Source organism: Rhinopithecus bieti, unplaced genomic scaffold (genome assembly GCF_001698545.2).
Source record: "Rhinopithecus bieti isolate Rb0 unplaced genomic scaffold, ASM169854v2 scaffold_31787, whole genome shotgun sequence".
Taxonomy (NCBI): domain Eukaryota; kingdom Metazoa; phylum Chordata; class Mammalia; order Primates; family Cercopithecidae; genus Rhinopithecus; species Rhinopithecus bieti.
In genome coordinates, this window is record NW_016814655.1 from 5,764,006 (window position 1) to 5,784,301 (window position 20,296).

The 20,296-nt window shown below is 48.7% G+C and overlaps 3 protein-coding genes across 8 annotated transcripts in view; all 3 read left to right on the forward strand.

Moving 5' to 3' along the window:
- The window catches only part of OGA (O-GlcNAcase), a 42,522-nt gene extending 30,305 nt beyond the window's left edge, over positions 1-12,217 (forward strand). The window contains exons 11-16 of one of the 2 annotated variants that reach the window (XM_017851728.1): positions 1,843-1,928; positions 2,875-2,979; positions 4,736-4,821; positions 5,088-5,280; positions 8,821-8,980; positions 10,087-12,217. In XM_017851728.1, the coding sequence (XP_017707217.1) occupies positions 1,843-1,928; positions 2,875-2,979; positions 4,736-4,821; positions 5,088-5,280; positions 8,821-8,980; positions 10,087-10,223 (767 nt within the window). In that variant the 3' untranslated portion in view covers positions 10,224-12,217. The remainder of the gene's footprint in view (positions 1-1,842; positions 1,929-2,874; positions 2,980-4,735; positions 4,822-5,087; positions 5,281-8,820; positions 8,981-10,086) is intronic. The other variant, XR_001881422.1, reaches the window with a different exon arrangement.
- Positions 12,218-13,080: 863 nt separating this feature from the next.
- Positions 13,081-15,308, forward strand: NPM3 (nucleophosmin/nucleoplasmin 3). 2 transcript variants are annotated; one of them, XR_001881423.1, is made up of 6 exons: positions 13,081-13,379; positions 13,721-13,806; positions 14,048-14,167; positions 14,288-14,381; positions 14,559-14,679; positions 14,784-14,867. XR_001881423.1 is itself a non-coding variant. In XM_017851734.1 (6 exons), the coding sequence occupies exons 1-5, from the start codon at positions 13,184-13,186 to the stop codon at positions 14,897-14,899; spliced, it is 612 nt and encodes a 203-aa protein (XP_017707223.1). In that variant the 5' UTR covers positions 13,081-13,183; the 3' UTR covers positions 14,900-14,908; positions 15,003-15,308. The 2 variants fall into 2 exon arrangements, 1 of the variants encoding a protein (XP_017707223.1); XM_017851734.1 differs by lacking the exon at positions 14,559-14,679 and adding an exon at positions 15,003-15,308 and having other exon boundaries at positions 14,784-14,908.
- A 2,047-nt stretch (positions 15,309-17,355) lies between these two features.
- Positions 17,356-20,296, forward strand: part of FGF8 (fibroblast growth factor 8) — an 8,846-nt gene continuing 5,905 nt past the window's right edge. For 3 of the 4 annotated variants that reach the window (XM_017851660.1, XM_017851661.1, XM_017851662.1), the window contains exon 1: positions 17,392-17,598. The gene's annotated coding sequence lies outside the window, so the exon portion shown is untranslated. The other variant, XM_017851663.1, reaches the window with a different exon arrangement.

The following is a 20,296-nucleotide window of genomic DNA, read 5'->3' on the forward strand; positions in this document are numbered from 1 at the left end:
AACCTTGTGAATTTTTAAAATTGATTTATTTTTTAAGCTCATCAGCTATAATTAGTGTATTTTATGTGTGGCCCAAGACAGTTCTTCCAGTGTGCCCCAGGGAAGCCAAAAGATTGGACACCCCATCTTGTAACATCTTAAAAGTTTTAAATAATTATCTTCGTATCCACATAGCTTTACAAAAGCTCATGACAGGGAGAGTATTTTCTTGGTTCTGTAGTAATTTCAGGGGTTTACTGATTAGAACCCTTCCTTTTCCTCCTCTTTCCAGTCCAGCTGGCATTCAGTCCTTTAAACAATGTGGCTATGCAGTACTTTTGATTACTAATGACTTCTATTATCTTCTTCCCCATTGTGTACAGATGGGAGAATCCTCAGCACAAGTGTCTACTACTATTGGATGGACAGCGGCAGATGTTCACAGCGCGTCATGATTAATTAGTTTAAATTGCAAGGTTCTATCTGTGAGGTAGCTCAGGTAGATTTAAGGGCAGTAGACATGAACTGAAGTCACGTTTGCGCAGCGACTGAGGCATTAACCATGTTTTCATTTACACAGCTCTTCGTACATGCAGCTTTTTATTGTAATAGTTGGAAGTGCTAGTTATGTTGTAGTCTCAAAGTAGGGGGTAGGGGAAATTGGCTGATCTTAAAGTTTGAGAGGTATAGTTTTTTTCCTGCAGTGTAAATTACACTGAGTTACGGAATGGGTCAGGTTCTCTTATAGTCTAAATTTTGACCCTGTTTCATATTTATTTTATAAATACTACATTTTATGTTTTTTAAAAGTACCCCTACCCTTGAAAAATGACAAACCAGATACAATCTCTTAATGGGCTGAATTGTTAACAAAAAATTGGTTTGCTTTGGGACTGTCTGACTAGCACACTATATCTTGTACTGATGAGACTGTTAACTTGAACAGGAGGTAGAATGCTGTCTTCCAATGGAAAAGAACTATATTGCGCTGCTTTATCTTGTCAGAAGACTAGGCAAGTGATTTTGATTTGGCCTCCAAACATTTGCCTTTAATTATGTCTTACTGTTAGCTAGCTTTATTGCCTATTAGTTAAGTGGTGACCTCAAATAGTGACTTCTGTATTCCATGTGTATGTTCGGTGTATTGCAAAGATTATAATGACTGGTCAGAGGAACCAGATGCTGTCATACTTTTAAGAAAAGTGTATTTAGCTCTGGACAAAATAACATCAATTGGCTCTCCTTAGTTCTCAGAATCTGTCAGACTGGTATTATTATTAGCCAAGTCTGATTTTGAATTTTGTCCAAAAAATTTTTCTCATTTTGTTTCATTTTGTCAACTTAATTTCTTGTATTTTATTCTACTGACCTTAGTTTTCTGACAAGATTAATCCTCTTCCCCCGCCCTTTTCCCTTACCTGTACCCTTCCTCAAAATGTAAAATGTGACTTCAGACAGGTTTAATTCCTTCATGGGCTGTGATAATAAAGTGTCTAATCATCTATCAGTCATTTTAGTTTATAGTTACTGCAATTTTATGGCAGAGCAAGCAGCTAGCTTGATTCGTGTAATATCTAGGGAATATATAAAGTTGACCCAGACAAACTTGGGATTTACTTTCCTTCCAGTAATTAAAGAGTAGAACTGATAATACTGATTATTCATTAATTGGAGGAAGGAACATTAGTATTGAAATGCCGTTACTATTTTTAAAAATAATAATTATTATCATAGCCTTGCCCTGAAACCCTGATTATTGTTAGAGAGCTGTTTCCACGAAGTGTTTGTCAGTTTGTTGGACATTTGAGACCCCAGGAAATCCCCTTTCTCGTAACGTTCTCCGCTTGGATCTGATCTCAACAGGGTGTCGTAGTCATTCTTCAGCACAATTCTTAATTGGAGACCAAGAACCCTGGGCCTTTAGAGGTGGTCTAGCAGGAGAGTTCCAGGTATCAATATGAATTCACAACTGAATTGACATTTTCTTTGTTTTATGAGAAACCTTATGTTGCGCATCAGATGGCTGGAAGGATTGGTCTGCCGAAGGCTTTCTAGTCCCAAATTCAATTTAGTTACATAGCTGGATTTTTAAATCAAATTTTCCTCCTCTTTCACAGTAATTTCTGAAGGAGATGCTGCCAATCCCCCCCGCGCCTGCGAAGCGCAGCGGCTCTAGGTATACACTTCACATTGTTTCTTTGCAGGTCGCACAGCATTTTAATCTGCGCCCGCAATGCACAATGCGCGCATGCTTGTCTGCCAGTGGAAACTCCATGATCAAAAAATAGTAATTATGCAAATAAATGGTGAAAGAGCTTTTGGATATTTAATTATTTTATAAATATAATGTGCTTGAAAGAATTGTCCATTGCTGAAAATTTAAAGTTTTTTTGCTGCTGGAATTTGTTCATGGACTTTCTAGGTGCTCTACTTTTCTCCCCCCAACAGGTGCTCTGCTGCGCACAGCAAACTGAAGCGCATTGCTTTGGGGATAAAGCGTCTCCTGGACAGATAACCCTCTTCAGACCAAACCTCTCCTCCTGACATTCTGTTCTGCCATCTTATCTTAGAGAGATGGTCTATCTAAGATAGGTTTAAAAAAATAGATTTGTCATAATTGGAATAGGTTTGTTTTGTTTTGTTTTGTTTTACTGTAAATTAAATCCCCATTAATATGCCACTAAAGCTGTAACTCAGAGTGGGTAATTTCTATTCAGAAGCACTCCCCTCCCCCAGCAAAGAGGTATATCTATTAGTAAAGCATAGTACACCCCTCTTCTTTAGGTCTGCCTGCAGTAGCCAGTTAATATAAGTTGGTAATCTGCAGTGCACACCCATTTAAAGAAATGGATACCTTCCCAACACTAATCCATCTCCTTTTTTTTCTTCCCACAGCGTTTGCTGCCAATTGATGGGGCAAATGATCTCTTTTTTCAGCCACCTCCACTGACTCCTACCTCCAAAGTTTATACTATCAGACCTTATTTTCCTAAAGATGAGGTAATTGTCTCTCTACCTACCAACTTGGCGTATGGGTATGGTGCACACTTAAAACTTATCTTTGAACTCACTGGTTAAAAGAATCCTTCTGTCGGCCGGGCGCGGTGGCTCAAGCCTGTAATCCCAGCACTTTGGGAGGCCGAGGCGGGCGGGTCACGAGGGCAGGGGATCGAGACCATCCTGGCTAACATGGTGAAACCCTGTCTCTACTAAAAAAATACAAAAAACTAGCCGGGCGAGGTGGCGGGCGCCTGTAGTCCCAGCTACTCGGGAGGCTGAGGCAGGAGAATGGCGTAAACCCGGGAGGCGGAGTTTGCAGTGAGCTGAGATCTGGCCACTGCACTCCAGCCTGGGTGACAGAGTGAGACTCCTTCTCAAAAAAAAAAAAAAAAGAATCCTTCTGTCTTAAAACTGCAAACTTTAGATGGAGAAAGTTCATTTAAACATTCAACGTATCTTGAGAAATTTAAGGGAGAATCTAAGGAGTTTAGATTTCTAACATCTTGTGCCAAGTTATTTATAATTTCTCCCTTGAAAAAAGTCAGCAATTGTATTCAGAGTTGGAGTTACAAAATAGTTAACGTATCTAAATGATGTGTTGTCCTTGACTGATTTTCTCTAATATATTGGTGTTCTGTGATTTTCAATTGTGAAGTACCTACAGGCTGTTGACAATCAGCTAAAGAAAAAAAGCAAGACTGTTTAAAGACAGTAACAGGGCCAGGCGCAGTGGCTCACATCTGTAATCCCAGCACTTTGGGAGGCCAAGGCGGTCAAATTACCTGAGGTCAGGAGTTCAAGGCTGGCCTGGCCAACGTGGTGAAACCCTGTCTCTATTAAAAATAAAAAAAATTAGTTGGGTGTGCCTGTAATCTCAGCTACTCTGGAGGCTGAGTCTGGAGGATCCCTTGAGCCCTAGAGGCAGAGGTTGCAGTGAGCCGAGATCGTGCCATTGCACTCCAGCCTAGGCAACAGAGCGAGACTCTGTCTCAAAAAAAAATTAGATGGGTATGGTGGCACATGCCTGTAATCCCAGCTGATTGGGAGGCTGAGGCAGGAGAATCACTTGAACCCAGGAGGTGGAGGTTGTAGTGAGCTGAGATCGCGCAAGTGCAGCCTGGGCGACACAAAAATAAAAAAATACAGTAACAGGTTTAAACATTTTAGAAGTATCCCTAATGTATAGAAAGTCAAGAGACTATACCTCAAGGTTTGCTGGCCTTTGAACACAACTGACTATCAAAAGTCATCCTCTGTAGGCTGGGGTTGGTGGCTCACACCTTTGGGAGGCCGAGGCAGGCGTATCACGAGGTCAGGAGATCGAGACCATCCTGACCAACATGGTGAAACCCCGTCTCTACTAAAAATATAAAAATTAACTGGGTGTAGTGGCATGCACCTGTAATCCCAGCTACTCGGGAGCCTGAGACAAGAGAATTGCTTGAACCCAGGAGGCAGATGCTGCAGTGAGCCCAGATTGCGCCACTGCACTCCAGCCTGGTGATAGCAAGACTCTGTCTCAAAGAACAAAAACAAAAACCATCCTCTGTAAAAGCCAATTCTCAGTATTCCTAAAACCTTGCTGTTTTTTGCTGGTTTTACAAATCTGACTCAATGAATCTTTATTTTACAAAGAAGAGGTGGTATTTCTGATAGGCCATTTTGTTACTCCCTTCTCAGACTGACTTGTGAGTTATATTGTTAGATTCTGCTACCATTTTTCTTGATGTGTTGCTTAACTAGATTATATTTTCAGGCATCCGTGTACAAGATTTGCAGAGAAATGTATGACGATGGAGTGGGTTTACCCTTTCAAAGTCAGCCTGATCTTATTGGAGACAAGTATGTGATGAGTATTTGGATTTGGGAATAGACCTTTTATAGCCAGGCTTATCAGATTGAGGGGAGGTGATGACTGGAAATATATTCATTTATTTTAAATCCGACTTTGGCTTTAGTAAAATCTGAATGTGTGTGCATTTCCAGTTCCTTCTTACACTAAATGTAGCTTCCATAAGTTCATTCAAGTACAGTGGGTCTTACATCACTGAAGTCTGAATTTTATATTAGCAACTTAAGTTTACTGTGGCCTCTTTCCTTCTGAGCAGGTTAGTAGGAGGACTGCTTTCCCTGAGCCTGGATTACTGCTTTGTCCTAGAAGATGAAGATGGCATATGTGGTTACGCCTTGGGCACTGTAGATGTGACCCCCTTTATTAAAAAATGTAAAATTTCCTGGATCCCCTTCATGCAGGAGAAGTATACCAAGCCAAATGGTGACAAGGAACTCTCTGAGGCTGAGGTAATACACAGGTTAAGAATTATACTATGGTAACGGTTTTTTTGTTTTTTTTTTTATTAAAGTACTTACTAAAATGGAAAAGTACGTAGATACATCATAAAATCTTAGTGCTTTTGTAAGTTAATTTTCTTGCAGAAAGAATTCTTACGGCTTATTCTTATGACATTTTTCACTGTTTCCCCAATATTGGGACAATTTTTTATTTGGGAGTACTGTTGTAATATTTCCTCAGGTGAAAACACAGTAAAGACAACACTTTTTTCCTCTTTGTTTTAAAGATACTATGGTGTTGGCCAGGCGCGGTGACTGTCGTGCCTGTAATCCCAGCACTTTGGGAGGCCAAGGCAGGTGTATCACCTGAAGTCAGGAGTTCAAGACCAGCCTGGCCAACGTGGTGAAACTCCTTCTCTACTAAAAATATAAAAAATATTAGCTGGGCATGGTGGCGGGCGCCTGTAATCCCAGCTACTCAGGAGGCTGAGGCAGGAGAATTGCTTGAACCCAGGAGGCGGAGGTTGCAGTGAGCTGAGATTGCACCACTGCACTCCAGCCTAGGCAGCAGAGCGAAACTCCCGTTTCAAAAAAACAAAAGGGGCCGGGCGCGGTGGCTCAAGCCTGTAATCCCAGCACTTTGGGAGGCCGAGACGGGCGGATCACGAGGTCAGGAGATCGAGACCATCCTGGCTAATACGGTGAAACCCTGTCTCTACTTAAAAATACAAAAAACTAGCCGGGCGACGAGGCGGGCGCCTGTAGTCCCAGCTACTCGGGAGGCTGAGGCAGGAGAATGGCGTAAACCCGGGAGGCGGAGCTTGCAGTGAGCTGAGATCCGGCCACTGCACTCCAGCCTGGGTGGCATAGCAAGACTCCGTCTCAAAAAAAAAACAAACAAAAGATACTATGGTGGTTTTGTTGAGTACTCAGGACAATTTAAGTAATTTAAATCTGTTTGGTTGGTTGTCAGAAGGTTAATGACTTGCCGTGTGAGTAATGCATTCTACATTGTGATTTAAAAATAAGCGAGCTTCTCTTGAGAGTCTAGTTTGTGATAGGAGCACTTCTTAGTCTGTCCTGTCCCAACTTAAATACATTTTTCATCTCCAAAAAAGTTGTGTGCCCCATGTTGCCCAATACATTATATGATGATTTTGGTTTATACATCAGTATATGTTGTTGTTGTTTTGAGACAGTGTCTCACTTTGTCATCCAGGAATGCAATAGCACAAACATGGCTCACTGCAGCCTTGACCTCCCAGGCTCAAGTTATCCTCTTGCATCAGCCCTGCAAGTAGCTGGGACTACAGGTTCAGGCCACCAAGCATCAGCTAATTTTTTTGGCAGAGATGGGGTTTCGCCATGTTGCCCAGGCTGGTTTCAAACTCCTGAGCTCAAGCATTCTGCCTGCCTCAGCCTCCTAAAGTGCTAGGATTACAAGCGTGAGCCACTGTGCCTGGCCAGTGTATGCATTTTTTAGATAGTTCCTTCTTGAGGATAGTTTTTATGCACAGTAAATAAGATATTTGGACGCCTACTTGTGATACTTTTTTCTTCCATGTTCTTTCTCTTCTCCTTTTCTAAACTTCTCTACCCCTCTCCACCACACCAAAGTATTCATAGTCCTTTTTTTTTTTGAGACAGAGTCTTGTTCTTGTTGCCCAGGCTGGAGTGCAGTGAACCAATCTTGGCTCACCGCAACCTCCACCTCCCGGGTTCAAGCAATTCTCCTGCCTCACGCCCGGATAATTTTATATTTTTAATAGAGACAGGGTTTCTCCATGTTGGTCAGGCTGGTCTTGAACTCCCAACCTCAGGTGATCTGCCCTCCTCAGCCTCCCAAAGTGCTGGGATTATAGGTGTGAGCCACTGCGCCGGGCCTCATTTTCTTCATAGTTTATTTCTATATTTTACCTTCTGCCCTTAGTCACATGGCTGTGTAACAAAAGGCTGGTTTGGTGTTTCCTCGCTTACTTGGGATTACATTGACACTATGCTGGTGATTGAAATGCTGATGTATTGGTGTTCCACATCTGACACTTTTCAGCATAAGAACTTTTTAAAATTTGTGGTAAAATATAACATAAAATTTACACATTTTTATGTAAGGAATACGTTAACTTAAAATATTTTATGTATTTTAAATGATTTTAGAAATACAGAAAAGTTGCCGAGTTAAAACTGAGTTTCTATATACTCCTTATCCATTTTCTGTATTTGTGAACTCTAACCATCATGGGTACATTATTATTAATCAGACACCAAACTTTATTCACCAGTTTTTCTGCTAATGTCCTTTTCCTGTTCTAGGATCCAATACCACATAGCATTTAGACACTTTTTTTTTTTTTTTGAGACAGAGTCTGTCACCTGGGCTGGAGCGCAGTGGTGCAGTCTCGGCTCACTGCAACCTCCGCCTCACAGGTTCAAGCGATTTCCTGCCTCAGCCTCCCGAGTAGCTGGAATTACCACTAGGCCCAGCCAATTTTTGTATTTTTACTAGAGACGGGGTTTCACGATGTTGGCCAGGCTGGTCTCGAACTCCTGACATGATTCTCCTGCCTTGGCCTCCCAAAGTTCTGGGATTACAGGCTTGAGTGAGCCACCACGCCTGGCCAGACAAACCCTTTTTTTCTCTTTTTTCTTTTTTTTTCCCCGCCCAGGTTGGAGTGCAGTGGCGGGATCTCAGCCTACTGCAACCTCTGCCTCCGAGGTTCAAGCAGTTCTCCTTCCTCAGCTTCCCAAGTTGCTGGGACTACAAGCGCCCACCGCCATGCCTGGCTAATTTTTTGTGTTTTTAGTACAGGGTTTTATTTTGTTGCCCAGGCTGGTCACAAACTCCTGAGCTCAGGCAGTCCGCCTGCCTCAGCCTCCCAAAGTGCTAGGATTACAGGCATGAACTCCCGGCCCAAACTTTTTTTTTCTTTCTTTTTTTTTTTTTTGAGAGGGCATCTCGCTCTGTAGCCCAGGCTGGAGTGCAATGGCGCAGTCTTGACTCACTGCAAGCTCCGCCTCCCGGGTTCACGCCATTCTGCCTGAGCCTCCCGAGTAGCTGGGACTACAGGCACCCGCCAACACGCCCAGCTAATTTTTTGTAGTTTTTTAAGTAGAGACGGAGTTTCACCGTGTTAGCTAGCATGGTCTCGGTCTCCAGCCCAAACTTTTTAAAAATGAAAACGGTGGCCAGGCGCAGTGGCAACACACACCTGTAATTCTAGCACTTCAGGAGGCCGAGCTAGAAGGATCACTTGAGCCCAGGAATTCGAGACCAGCCCTGACAATATAAATAGGGAAAAAGAGAGTGCGCGCTTGTGCACACGAGAGAGAATGCCTGCCTCTCTCCAGCCTGGGCAACAAGAAGATCCTGTCTCAAAAAAAGAAAGTGAAAACGCGTCAGCTAGAATTACAGGATAATCCTGTGTGAGATAACTTACATAGTGACTGGAAGAGTTATTAAATATTGCTTTCTTGTTGCTAAGTTCTGTATTTGAGTTAGATATCTAATGCGTAACTATTGTGAAAGTCAAGAGATTCTAATTTTTCCAGAAAATAATGTTGAGTTTCCATGAAGAACAGGAAGTATTGCCAGAAACTTTCCTTGCTAATTTCCCTTCTCTGATAAAGATGGACATTCACAAAAAAGTAACTGACCCAAGTGTGGCCAAAAGCATGATGGCTTGCCTCCTGTCTTCACTGAAGGCTAATGGTGAGTACATATTTGTGGAGTTGGTGGTATTTGGGCAAGATAGGGAAAGAACTATATATTTTTGGATATAAAAGGAAAGAAGTGAATTGTAAATTTATACTGCTTTTCCCATCTTTTATGATTTGGTTTCTGAATTAAGTGGTGAAGAATTGCATGTGTATTAATAATTGTGAAATGTTGGCCGGGCGCAGTGGCTCACGCCTGTAAACCCCAGCACTTTGGGAGGTCGAGGCGGGTGGATCACAAGGTCAGGAGATCGAGACCATCTTGGTTAACACGGTGAAACCCCGTCTCTTACTAAAAATAGAAAAAATTAGCCAGGTGTGGTAGCGGGTGCCTGTGGTCCCAGCTACTTGGGAGGCTGAGGCAGGAGAATGATGTGAACCCGGGAGGCGGAGGTTGCAGTGAGCTGAGATCACGCCACTGCACTCCATCCAGCCTGGGCAGCAGAGCAGACTCCATCTCAAAAATAAAAAATAAAAATAATAATTGAGAAATGCTGGTTGGGCTTGCTGGCTCATGCTTGTAATCCTAGCACTTCTGGAGGCTGAAGTGGGAGGATCACTTGAGTCCAGGAGTTTGAGATTAGCCTGGGCAATGTAGCTTGAGACCCCATCTCTGCCTGATTGAAAAAATAAAAATTGAGCTGGGCACGGTGGCTCACGCCTGTATTCCCAGCACTTTGGGAGGCCGAGGTGGGCGGATCACAAGGTCAAGAGATTGAGACTAGCCTGGCCAACATGGTGAAACCCTGTCTCTACTAAGAGTGGTGGCAGGCACCTGTAATCCCAGCTATTTGGGAGGCTGAGGCAGGAGAATTGCTTGAACCTGGGAGGCGGAGGTTGCAGTGAGCCGAGATTGCGCCACCGCACTCCAACAGAGCAAGACTCTGTCTTGGAAAGAAAAAAAAAAAAAAAAAAAAGCCGGCTGCAGTGGCCACTCATTATTGAATTTTTTGAATATGAATTTTTTTGATTGTGTGAAATGTAGGTGCTGGCATTGACAAGCCCTGTTTATATTAACTATATCAAAGATTATAGTTTTATATCCATAATTATACTAATTAAGTGACTTATTTATGTTTTGAATATTTGTTTTATTTCTAGGCTCCCGGGGAGCTTTCTGTGAAGTGAGACCAGATGATAAAAGAATTCTGGAATTTTACAGCAAGTTAGGCTGTTTTGAAATTGCAAAAATGGAAGGATTTCCAAAGGATGTGGTTATACTTGGTCGGAGCCTGTGACATTTGTAGGCACTGTGAACTGTCCAAAAGTCTCTTAACTGCACCTTGTGGGTAGTAGTTGAGGTCTTCATACAGTTCAGCCTCTGGAGTGGCAACAGATCAGCCAATTGGATTTGAAACAAAGACGACTATGTAAAACTCACCCTTCACACTTTCAGACTACTCACTGGTTGGAAGAATATAGTATTGCAGCAAATCCTGTATGAAAGAGATGTGGGCTTCCTTTTTGAGTCTTGTGTTAGGTGCTGAGACCTTTTACATGGGCTTATACAGGGAGAGAGTCTTCAATAAATGTAGTCAGCACTATTTTCTGCATCCAGTGTGGTTGCATTTCTCACCTGAGGGTAATCAAAATAACATCTGTCATTTTCCTTGGTTTATTGAGTGAAATGTCTCAGTCTTTGGGGACATGGCAGAGATGAAAAAGATTTAGTAGGTTTCAGAAGTGTCAGGGTGGAGTGATTCCAAGTGGGATGGTTGTGGCATTAGTTTAAGCTGAATAAATAATTTCAATTTGGGGCAGTTATTCTGCTTTTTGTAAAGCCGTGGCCAGTTGTCTCCTGTAATGACTTGGTTTAGGCATGTTGTACTTTGTAGGGACAAATGTGCATTTGTTTGTGGCAAAAGCCTACAATTGACAAACTTGTAAATTTCTTTGTATATAAACTAGCTGTAACCTGACTATCCTTTGTGTTTACTGTTTTGTAAATTTTTTTCCTCTAAAATGAAAGGGTGTTGGTTCAGAATGGCACTTTGAATAATGTAAACCAGTGAAAAGTGGATTCTCTTTTGTCTTTGGGTTTGGGGTTGTTTTGTTCTTTTGAAGTTTTATTTTAAAGTGCCTCCCACCTAGGCCTAGGCCATGACCATTTGGGGTACGAGAGCCTAATTTTGTAGGACTTAATCTGTTGCAAGGTGCAGTTACTTCTGGAAATTAACCTCAATATTAGGTCAGCATGTGAAATGTTGGGTTTGACATTTGTCAGGTAGGGTTCGGGAACTGATTGGTCCCATTTGCCCTCAGGTCAGTTGTTTTTTAATCTCAAGACCTGTTACTACTGATTTTTATTAAATCAGTCTTTAATTCTTGCATGTTTGTATCTAATTTCTGAAAGAAAGAATGAGCACACTTTAACCAGTTATTTACAGTTACCTTTTTCCTTTAACCAGATTGTGAAAGCTTCATGTATTTTAATTTAGATTTGGTGTTTCTAAGGGTTCTGAGCATGAAGCTGGCAGATAATCTCTGCAGGAATCATTTTTTCATCATGGCTGGCTGATTTCTCCATGGATTCATAATAGTATTTTGTTATCTTGCTTCTCTGCAGTTTTGCATCAGCTGTTTAACTTCGAGCTGAGTGAGGGGAGAGGGGTAAAGAGAAAGAAACTTCAGTTTCTTTCATAGAACTCCACCAGTGTGGGCTTTGACAGAGCCCTAAAGCATTGTACCTAGTGGTACCTAGTGACTTAACCAAGGCCTTTGAGTATGCACTAAGTAGGTGAGAAGAAAGGAGAGAAGGTTTTAAGGTTAGAAACCTTTTAACTGATAGAAGGATGTGGTATGTTGTAAAGCTGGAACCAAGTTTGCATTTTTGAGGGCTTGAGATGAAGGGAAGACCCCTACTAGATAGTAAGACAGCTGAATTTTCCTCAGTTTTCTCGTCTTTAACAGTAGTGGACAATTCTAGCATTTTGTCTGGAGGATTTCAGAGTTAACCTCATGGAATCAGGATTTTTTAGTAAGTTTACTTTTGGTTTTATCTTGGCTTTTAGTAATCATGTTGGCTGGTCTGGTCACAGGTAACTGTGAGACAGATGCCCTGGGCTTTGCTTTCATCACTCTAGGATCATGAAGTACTATCCTATTTCCTGGTTATGAATATTAAGGTTGGAATGACATTTTTATTGATTGTTTAGATCAGAGCTCAGTTCCTGTAGAAAACGAACTGTAAAAGACCATGCAAGAGGCAAAATAAAACTTGAAGTGAATGCTTGTCGTGTTGTATTGTGTGAATCTATTTCCTGTCTGTCCCCTACCTTTTCTCCTTTCATGCCTCACCTACAAGCAGTATGCCCCCTCTCCACAGCTGTTCGAAGTTAGAGGTTGGATCTTGAAGGCAGCCCTCCTACCTCCATCACTTCCAGATTTTCCTTAGGGCAAGAGCTAAAAAAAGTAGACTGGTTCTTAGTCAAGCCACCCCACCCTCTTGCCACAGTTACAACCTGGGTGTGAAATAGGGCCTCTAGTTTGAGTTTTTGCCATCTATTAGGAAAAAGCACACAGTTTGCCTGATTCTTAAAAGGCGAAAGATGGCGCGAGTAGCGGAAACTGACAAAATCCAGGGCGCAAAGATACTCCTGGCTGATTTGGAATTAAAAGCTCAAAAAGCGTGGGTCGGCCAGGAACAGAACACACATGAACCAACTAGTCCTCTGCTAGCAGGTGCCAGCAGCTAAGGCTCAGTGAAGGCATAACAAGTTGCGGGGTCATTACAGCAGGAAGAGTATCTAGGAGAGGCTTAGCCGAGAGGACAGACGTGTTGGGATGGAAATGCCTGAACTGAAAGTCTTTAGGCTCCTCGGCTCTCTTGAGGCAAAGACAATCTGAGTGCATTTCCTTTGCTGTGGCAGAAAAGCACTGCCCTGAACCCCACCTTTGCTGGAAGGAGGAGTAAGAAGGGTTAACATTTTTATATCTATACCTCCCTTGACGAAAGCTTATCCTGAGTTGGAAGAGTGGGAGACACTCCTCCGACACAGAGCGAGGAGCTTGGGGAATTGGACACCCTCATAGTCGTGGAAATGAGCAAGGATGTTAACATAAATCCCAAATCCGTTCTTCTGTGATGTTTACTTCCTTTCTCGTCGGTCTTGATACAATACGAGCAGTAGCTGCGGGCTCCGGGTAGGGCTGCGGTGTCTCGGTGCCTTTTCTCTTTCAGGACTGAGCGTCTCCTTTAATGGGCGGGGCCGGAACTGGCCGAGGGTCCCCGGCTTTGTGCGTGTCGGGGGCGGAGTTTGGAGAAGGCCCTTGCAGCATGGCCGCCGGCACTGCAACTGCCTTGGCGTTTTTGAGTCAGGAGAGCCGAACGCGGGCCGGGGGTGTCGGGGGCCTGCGGGTCCCAGCCCCGGTCACTATGGACAGTTTTTTCTTCGGTACTGGGGAAGGGAGAGGCTGAGGGTGGTACTGGGGCAGTAAGAGGTAGGGATGAGAGGCGGAATGCGGAGGGTTTCACGGCGTGGGTGTGGGCGGAGGGCTGCTTTGCTGTTCCTGGAGGAGAGGAGGCCTCGCACGCACAGCCGAAGGGGGCGGCGAGATCCCTGCCCCAGATGTGTTGGGCGGGGCCCACGGTCGAGCGCCCCAGGTGTTCTGAGAGAAGGAGGTGGACATGTAAATGGCTCGTCCGCCCAAGGTTACACGTGACCGCGGGTTGGTGACATCCCCCACCCCCAGCCCAGTACACACGCTCAGGCATACTCACTGTTATTTCTCCCAGGCTGTGAGCTCTCCGGCCACACCCGCTCCTTCACCTTTAAGGTAGAGGAAGAGGATGATGCGGAGCACGTGCTGGCACTAACCATGGTGAGGGGCGGGGGAGTGGGGTTTTAATGAATAAGCCCAGGCAAGCAATATAGGTCTCTACCCAACCCTCGGACCCCCTTTACTTGGAGACACCTCCTCAGCCTAACCCCCCGGCATGGGCGGCTCCCCTGGCCAGGTGAACCGGGACCTCTGAAGCTGGGCAGGTGCTAGGGTAGATGCCTTTACTTGTGGTGTCAGCCCTCTCTTGAGGAGACCCTGAGGCCTTGTGTACCCTTCCCAGCTCTGCCTCACCGAGGGAGCCAAAGACGAGTGTAATGTGGTAGAAGTTGTGGCCCGGAACCATGACCATCAGGAGATCGCAGTCCCTGTGGCCAACCTCAAGCTGTCCTGCCAACCCATGGTGAGTTCCCCAGCTCTGCCCTGGTGGTGGTGGTGGTGAGGGGGTTGAGGACGTCAGTACTCATTACAGTGTGGGGTGGGCTAGGAGTGGGCCAGGCCTTCATCCTTGTCTTCCTCCCAGCTCAGTCTGGACGACTTCCAGCTCCAACCACCTGTAACCTTCCGCCTGAAGTCGGGCTCTGGCCCTGTGCGGATCACTGGGCGGCACCAGATTGGTGAGAAGAGGAAAGGACTCTCTCCTTTGCTTCCAGTAGACTCTCCCATCAGGCTTCCCCTACTCCGCACTCCTGCCCCATCCCACCTTCATCTCCCAGTGCAGTCCTGTACAGGTCTGCGTGCCCTTCACGCTGTGCCCTGTGCATGACATGCCCTCTCCTTTCCGTCTACTCAAGCCTACCTCCTCCATGGAACATGGCCCAGCTTCTCCAGCTCCAGTGATGAAGACTCCTTTGGCTCTTTGTGACCCAGTTCAGGGTCTGAAGTTCTTCCCACCTAGCCCATAAGCACTGGGAGGTCAGGGTCCCTGCAAGCCTAGAACCACAGGGCATGAAGAAATGGCATGCGGTGTGAAAGTGTCTGGTCTTAACATCCCATCCTACTGCTTGTGTGTCCACCAGTTACGATGAGCAATGATGTTTCCGAGGAGGAGAGCGAGGAACAAGAAGACAGTGACGAGGAAGAAGCTGAGCTGTGCCCCATCCTTCCTGCCAAAAAGCAGGGGGGCAGGCCCTAGCCCTCCTTGGTGAGTTGCAGGGAGAAGTGCCCAGCAGGCTCTGGGAAGGGGCGGGAGAAGCAGTTGAGGGCCTAGGTGCTGATTCCTTGTTTCCTCTTTTCAGGTCAGCTCCATGCGCCATGCACCGCCATGAACCCTGTTCCCCGAGAAGTTTCAAGAATTGTAAATGTTCCTTCCTTAAAGAGGAGAGCTTGGGTGGGGTTTGGGTGGGAGGGACTTGGGTCTTTGGTGCTAGGAGAGGGCCTGTGCTCCACACAGCCCTGGTTTTCTGATCTTGCACCATTCTTGGGGTCTCTCTTCTCACCTGTCTGTGAGGATTAGAAGTTAGTGCCTGAAGCTCAGAACTACACATTTTAATAGTTTTACATTTTGGATAAAGGTTGAAATAAAGTGGTGTGGGGTTTTCGCAGCTCCTGTGTGGCTTCTTCCTGTGCTGGGTGATGTTTCCCTAGGGACCGCCAGGTGGCACTGTGGCAGCACCCAGGGTGGCCTTGGGCCTGGGGGAGGGTGGAGAACTCTGGGATCTTCTACCCTCACGACCCTGGGCCCCAGTTGCCTTGCTGGAAGAGGACCTCCCAACACTCAGCCCGTTCTCAGTCTCTGCAGGTGGGGGAGGGCCATCGCAGGAGGTTATCAGCATCCAAACAAGGGGTCTGGGCCTCTGTCAGCACTCAGGCTGATGGGCAGGGGGCAGATAAGCGGGCTTGGGCAGCCTGAGGAATGTGTGTCCCTAGCCCCATGAGGGGCTCCGGCCCAGAGAGGGCCTGTGAGGGCAGGGCGGGACCAGGCTTCGCTCCTCCTTTGAGCCTTGCAGGCCGTCTCTTGAGCGGGGCTGGGACCTTACAGAAACCTGACTCCGGGGGCCAGATGGAGGGGACTAGCCAGATTGGGTGACAGGGAAACCAGAATCCGGGTGGCCTGGCATATGGGGGCAGAAAAGGGCCCCTGGGAATTGGCCTCCTGGACTAAGGGGTTCTTGTCCCCCACACCCCTTGGGGTCTGGGGGTCTCTGGTGCCTGGAATCAGGTAGTTCTGGCACTTGGCTGTCTTTGTGCCTGCCAGGAAGAAGGGACACACCTGGTTTGAGGATGAGTGTGTGTGACCAGCTCTGGGGTCAGCAGTTCAGCAGCTGTGTAGGTGGGGTGGGGGGAGGATTGTCAATGCCCACAAACAAACAAACAAACAAAACATTGCCTCCCGAGACAGCCTGGGGCCAGAAAGGCTGAGGATAGACAGAGAACAGGGCCTGATGGGGGTCGGGCCAACTCCCACCCACAGCCTCTGGGCAAGGGGGAAGGGGCTCCGGGATATCATGGGGTGGTGGTTCTGGGGCAGGTGAGGTCAGCTTTGAAGACCTTGCGTCTTCAGTACCTACCCGCACGCTCTTCAGCGCATCTCTAGTGAAGGAGGTTCTCCCTGAGCCCGTGGTGAGGAACTAGGGGTCCAATTTCCAACCTCCCTCTTCCTCAAGTTGAGGACAAAGGGAGATGACGCCCGTCTGTGTTGCGGTGATCTGGGTCGCAGGCGCCTTTCTCCGCTCCAGGAGGACTCTTAAAAATGCTTCCCTGGGGAGCCCAGCGGAGGGGCTGCCTGGCTGGGAACCATGGGTCTCGCTGCGGAGCGCGGTCGGCAGGCAGAGGGAAGGCCGGGCTGGCGCCCTCTGGCGGGCGAGGTTGAAGCCGCTGGTGGTCGTACCGCTCCCACGGCCTCTAGAGGCTCCGGGCGGGCGCCGTGGGGCCGGGGCCTCCGAGTCCCGCCAGTGCTCTGGGCGGCCGAATCTTGGGCAGAAGGCGGGGGAATGCCATTGAGGCTTGCTTGCATGCGTGCATACGTTCATTCATTCATTCGAACGACTCGAGTTGGAGCGGGGGAGTCGGGCTGCGGCCCTCACTCCTCTTTCCCTTCCTTCCTCCTTTTGGCCCCAGCCTCCAAAGGCCTCGGCACGTGCGTGGCAGGAGGAGCGGGAGACTGGCTGAGTGCCTCGCAGAGTCCTCTCTCCGGGGAGGCCTCCCTAGCTGACCCATCTACACCCTGCGCGGCGCCGCCCCAATATTTACCCCACCCACTCCCCGCGATGGCACTGATTGCTCCGTGCATTCCTCCCCGGTTTTCCAGGTCGGTCTCCCGGTGGGAGCGGGCCGGCGCCGAGCACGCTCCTGCCCGCAGTGGGGGCCCAATCCACATCAGCCTCTCGGCCCAGGAGTATCTTGGCCGGTTGGGGCGCCCTGCGGACACAGCTGGGCATGGTTTATTCCTCTCTCCACCCCCCGCCTCTCCTCGAGCCCTCTTCTCTGCCCTTCAGCGCACAGTAGGAGCGCTGCCGGCTCACTGTGACCTCATAGCCCTGGGGGATGAAGGCATACGCCGGGGTTTGCCGACTGCTGGAGGAAGGGCAGGCTCCTATTTGGGGGCCGAGGGAGACGACTCCCAGACAGCGGCCGAAGTGCTTAACGTAGTCTCGGCGATTTGCATTTGAACGGTCGGCAGTGAGTTCGCGGCGCTTTGAACGCCCGGCGCAGGAAGCACGCGTCGGAGCAAGCTGCGGTCTCCGGCGGGTGTGGATTGGAGGGGCCGGGGGCTGGGCTGGGATCGAGGGGTGCGTTTGGAAATAGGCTGAAGGAGTGTGTCTGGGTGCCGGCGAGGGCGTGTCTGCGGAGACGGGCCGTGTGTTGGCGAGGAGTGTGTGTTTGTGTTTGCAGGTGAGGGAGTTTGTCTGTGCGTGTGTGTGTGTTTGCGGAGTGTGGGGGCGGCCGGGAAAGGTGGCTGGGCTGTCACTCAGCGATCAGGTTGACAGGCGCTCCCTCATCTGGGCCAGGGAGCTCTGATTGCAGATTTGAGGAAACAAAATAGCAATTGTAATTACCCGGCTTTGATAAGATAAAGGAGGGAGGGAGCTGGCCGGGAGGCGGGTGAGCCAGCGAGGGAGGGAGCGGCCTGCCGGGGCCCGGCGGGATATTTGCATCTGTCAGTCATGGGGCGTGCCGGGGCAGAGCCAGGTGCTTGCTCATGGGGTGCCCCCATCTGCTTCTCTCCCCCAGAAAAAGAGACTTTTGGGGAGATGAGAATTTAAACGAACGAACGAGGTGAGGGTCCACTTCTCAGGAGGGTCCCCAAATCCAAATGTAAAGGAATCCTGGTCCAGTATAGGCTCCCTGGCAGAGGCTGGGACAGTACTGAAACTTGACCTCGGACCCTTCAGATCCCAGGACGCCCATCTTCTTCCTCTGGGCCAGAGGAAGAAGGGTAGCTGAAGACCATTGAGGGTCAGCCCAGGGCCCTCAGAATCTTCTGGGGGTTCCACAGCGGAAGCTGAATGCTGGTCTCAGCCAGGGGCTCTGCCCCTACCCCCGTTCCAGGGAGGGGCAGATACCCAGAGTTACTCTGGCTGTGACCCCAGGACCATGCAAACACTGTTGGATGGGTGGATCATCCTCACCCCTGCCCGGGGCCTACTTCCTGCTCTGCTCATCTCACTGAAGTTCAGAGAGTCCATGGTGGGAGAAAGCCCGTTTCTTACAGGAAGTACCTGTCCCCTGTCCCCATCTCTCCATTCAATCATTTGTTCATCAATATACACAACTAAACAGCCTGAGGACCTACTATCTACAGGGATGAGGGTAAGACCACAAACAAACAGACATCACCCTTGCCCACTTGAAGCAGTGCAGAGAGGGAAAGAGACCCACTCAACAAATTGTGACTCAGGCCTTACACAGAGCACAGGGAAGGCAAGGGCTGGCCTGGACTGTGGCCACTTGTGTCCACCTGACTTGTCTCTGCCTGATGCACCCACCTCCCCATGGGCTTTAGAGGAGACAGTGCCTGCCAAGCCTGTAGCAGATACAAGTGCTCACTTACTGGTGGTGTTGCTGGTGATAATCTGTTGGGAGGAGGTGAAGGCAGGTCTTCCTGGGGAAGTTGCAAATAGGCTGATGTCTAAAGACTCAGCCACTTTCCCCATCATTCATTCTTTCATTCAATGAACTCTTAACTGCAGAACAGCTCTGCCCAGCTTTGTGCCTTGAACTGTGATTTCTGAGCTCTTAAGACATGGCCCTTGCCACAAGGTCTGTGTGGGCAAGAGCCCAGTGAGCAGACTCCTGGAGGAAGATGGCAGGTGTGCTCTGGAAGTCTACTTCTCTGAGGAGGGATAAAATCTTGGAACGCACCCTCTGTTTTCCTGTCTCTCCATTGCTCAGTGTTTGCATTTATGGCTGGTAGTTGGAAAGATGGGGCACAGGGAAAGGTGGGACACAGAGGAGGAAGGGAGGCAGGGCCTGGCTGTGAGGCTGGACTAGGGCTGCTGCTAATTTTGGCCTAATGGCTTCCTGGGACCACAGGAAACCCTCCAGCCCTACCCCCAGGGGAATGGAGGGTCAGTGGGGAAGGGAAGTTGTGGGCGAAGGCAGCAGCCTGGTAGGGCATCACCTGCTCCTCACAGGGCACCTGTCCCAGGTCATCTCTGCCCACCCAGGCTGCTCCCACAGAAGCAGCGTGAGGGCTCAGGGTTTCCTGAAATCTCAGGGGGGAAGCCACAAGGTGAGGGGCTAGGAAAGGCTTAGACAAGTGCCTACCTTCTCCCATGCCCCAGGCCCAGCTGACCAGCCCCTGCCTAGAATGCAGTAGGTGTGTAAATATCTGTGAAATGAAAACAAATGGGGCTTTGAGGGGAAAGGGCTGGGTGGCCTGGATGGAAGTCCCTTCCCCCAGGAAAAGCTACGAGAACAGTTATTTTTGCCCCGGCTGCCTGCTGGGGTAGGGGGACAGTGGGTCCTGCCAGGGACCTCCAGACTCTCTCTTCCACACAGGTGGTTCGGGGTGCTCCTCAAGCTTCAGGCTAGTGTGTGTGTGTGGCGAGGGGCACAGGGGAAGGGGTGATGGTGATAATGCGGGGGAGGGGGAGGCATTTCTGGTTCCCAGGGCCTCCTTGGGAGACTGAACGAGACTGGAGAGACCAACAGGACAGGGCACGCGTCAGAAACAGGGGAGTGGGGTCCAAGTGGCACCGGCACGCACTGCGCTAGGGCCGGGTGCGCAGCCATTCGCGGCACGGTTAGCGGCCGCTCCCAGGGGGCAGTCCCGGCGGGACACACAGTAGGTGGCTCAGAGACTGCTACGTAGCCCGCGGCAGGACCTGCTGGGCCCCGAGGTGGAGACCCAGCCCCGCCGAACTGGGGTGCGCCGGGCGGTCAGGGAAGCCCTGGCCCGGGGTCTCCCGGCCCGCAGAGCCCGCAGCCCCAGGCGCCCCCATCCCCGCGTGCCTGGGCCCGGAGACCGAGCGAGGGCACAGGCTGGGGATAGGGGGAGGCGCCCAGACCGGCCGCCCCCGCCCCTCCCGCGGGTCCCCAGACCCCTCCCCTAGCCTAGACCCCCAATCCCGGACCCGTCGGCCGCCCC

Excerpts from the sequence above, each read along its gene's own strand:
- NPM3 (XM_017851734.1), top strand. The coding sequence starts at position 13,184 with ATGGGCGGGGCCGGAACTGGCCGAGGGTCCCCGGCTTTGTGCGTGTCG. Across the intron at positions 13,807-14,047 it reads ACGTGCTGGCACTAACCATG|CTCTGCCTCACCGAGGGAGC; the intron begins GTGAGGGGCGGG and ends TACCCTTCCCAG. Across the intron at positions 14,168-14,287 it reads AGCTGTCCTGCCAACCCATG|CTCAGTCTGGACGACTTCCA; the intron begins GTGAGTTCCCCA and ends TCTTCCTCCCAG.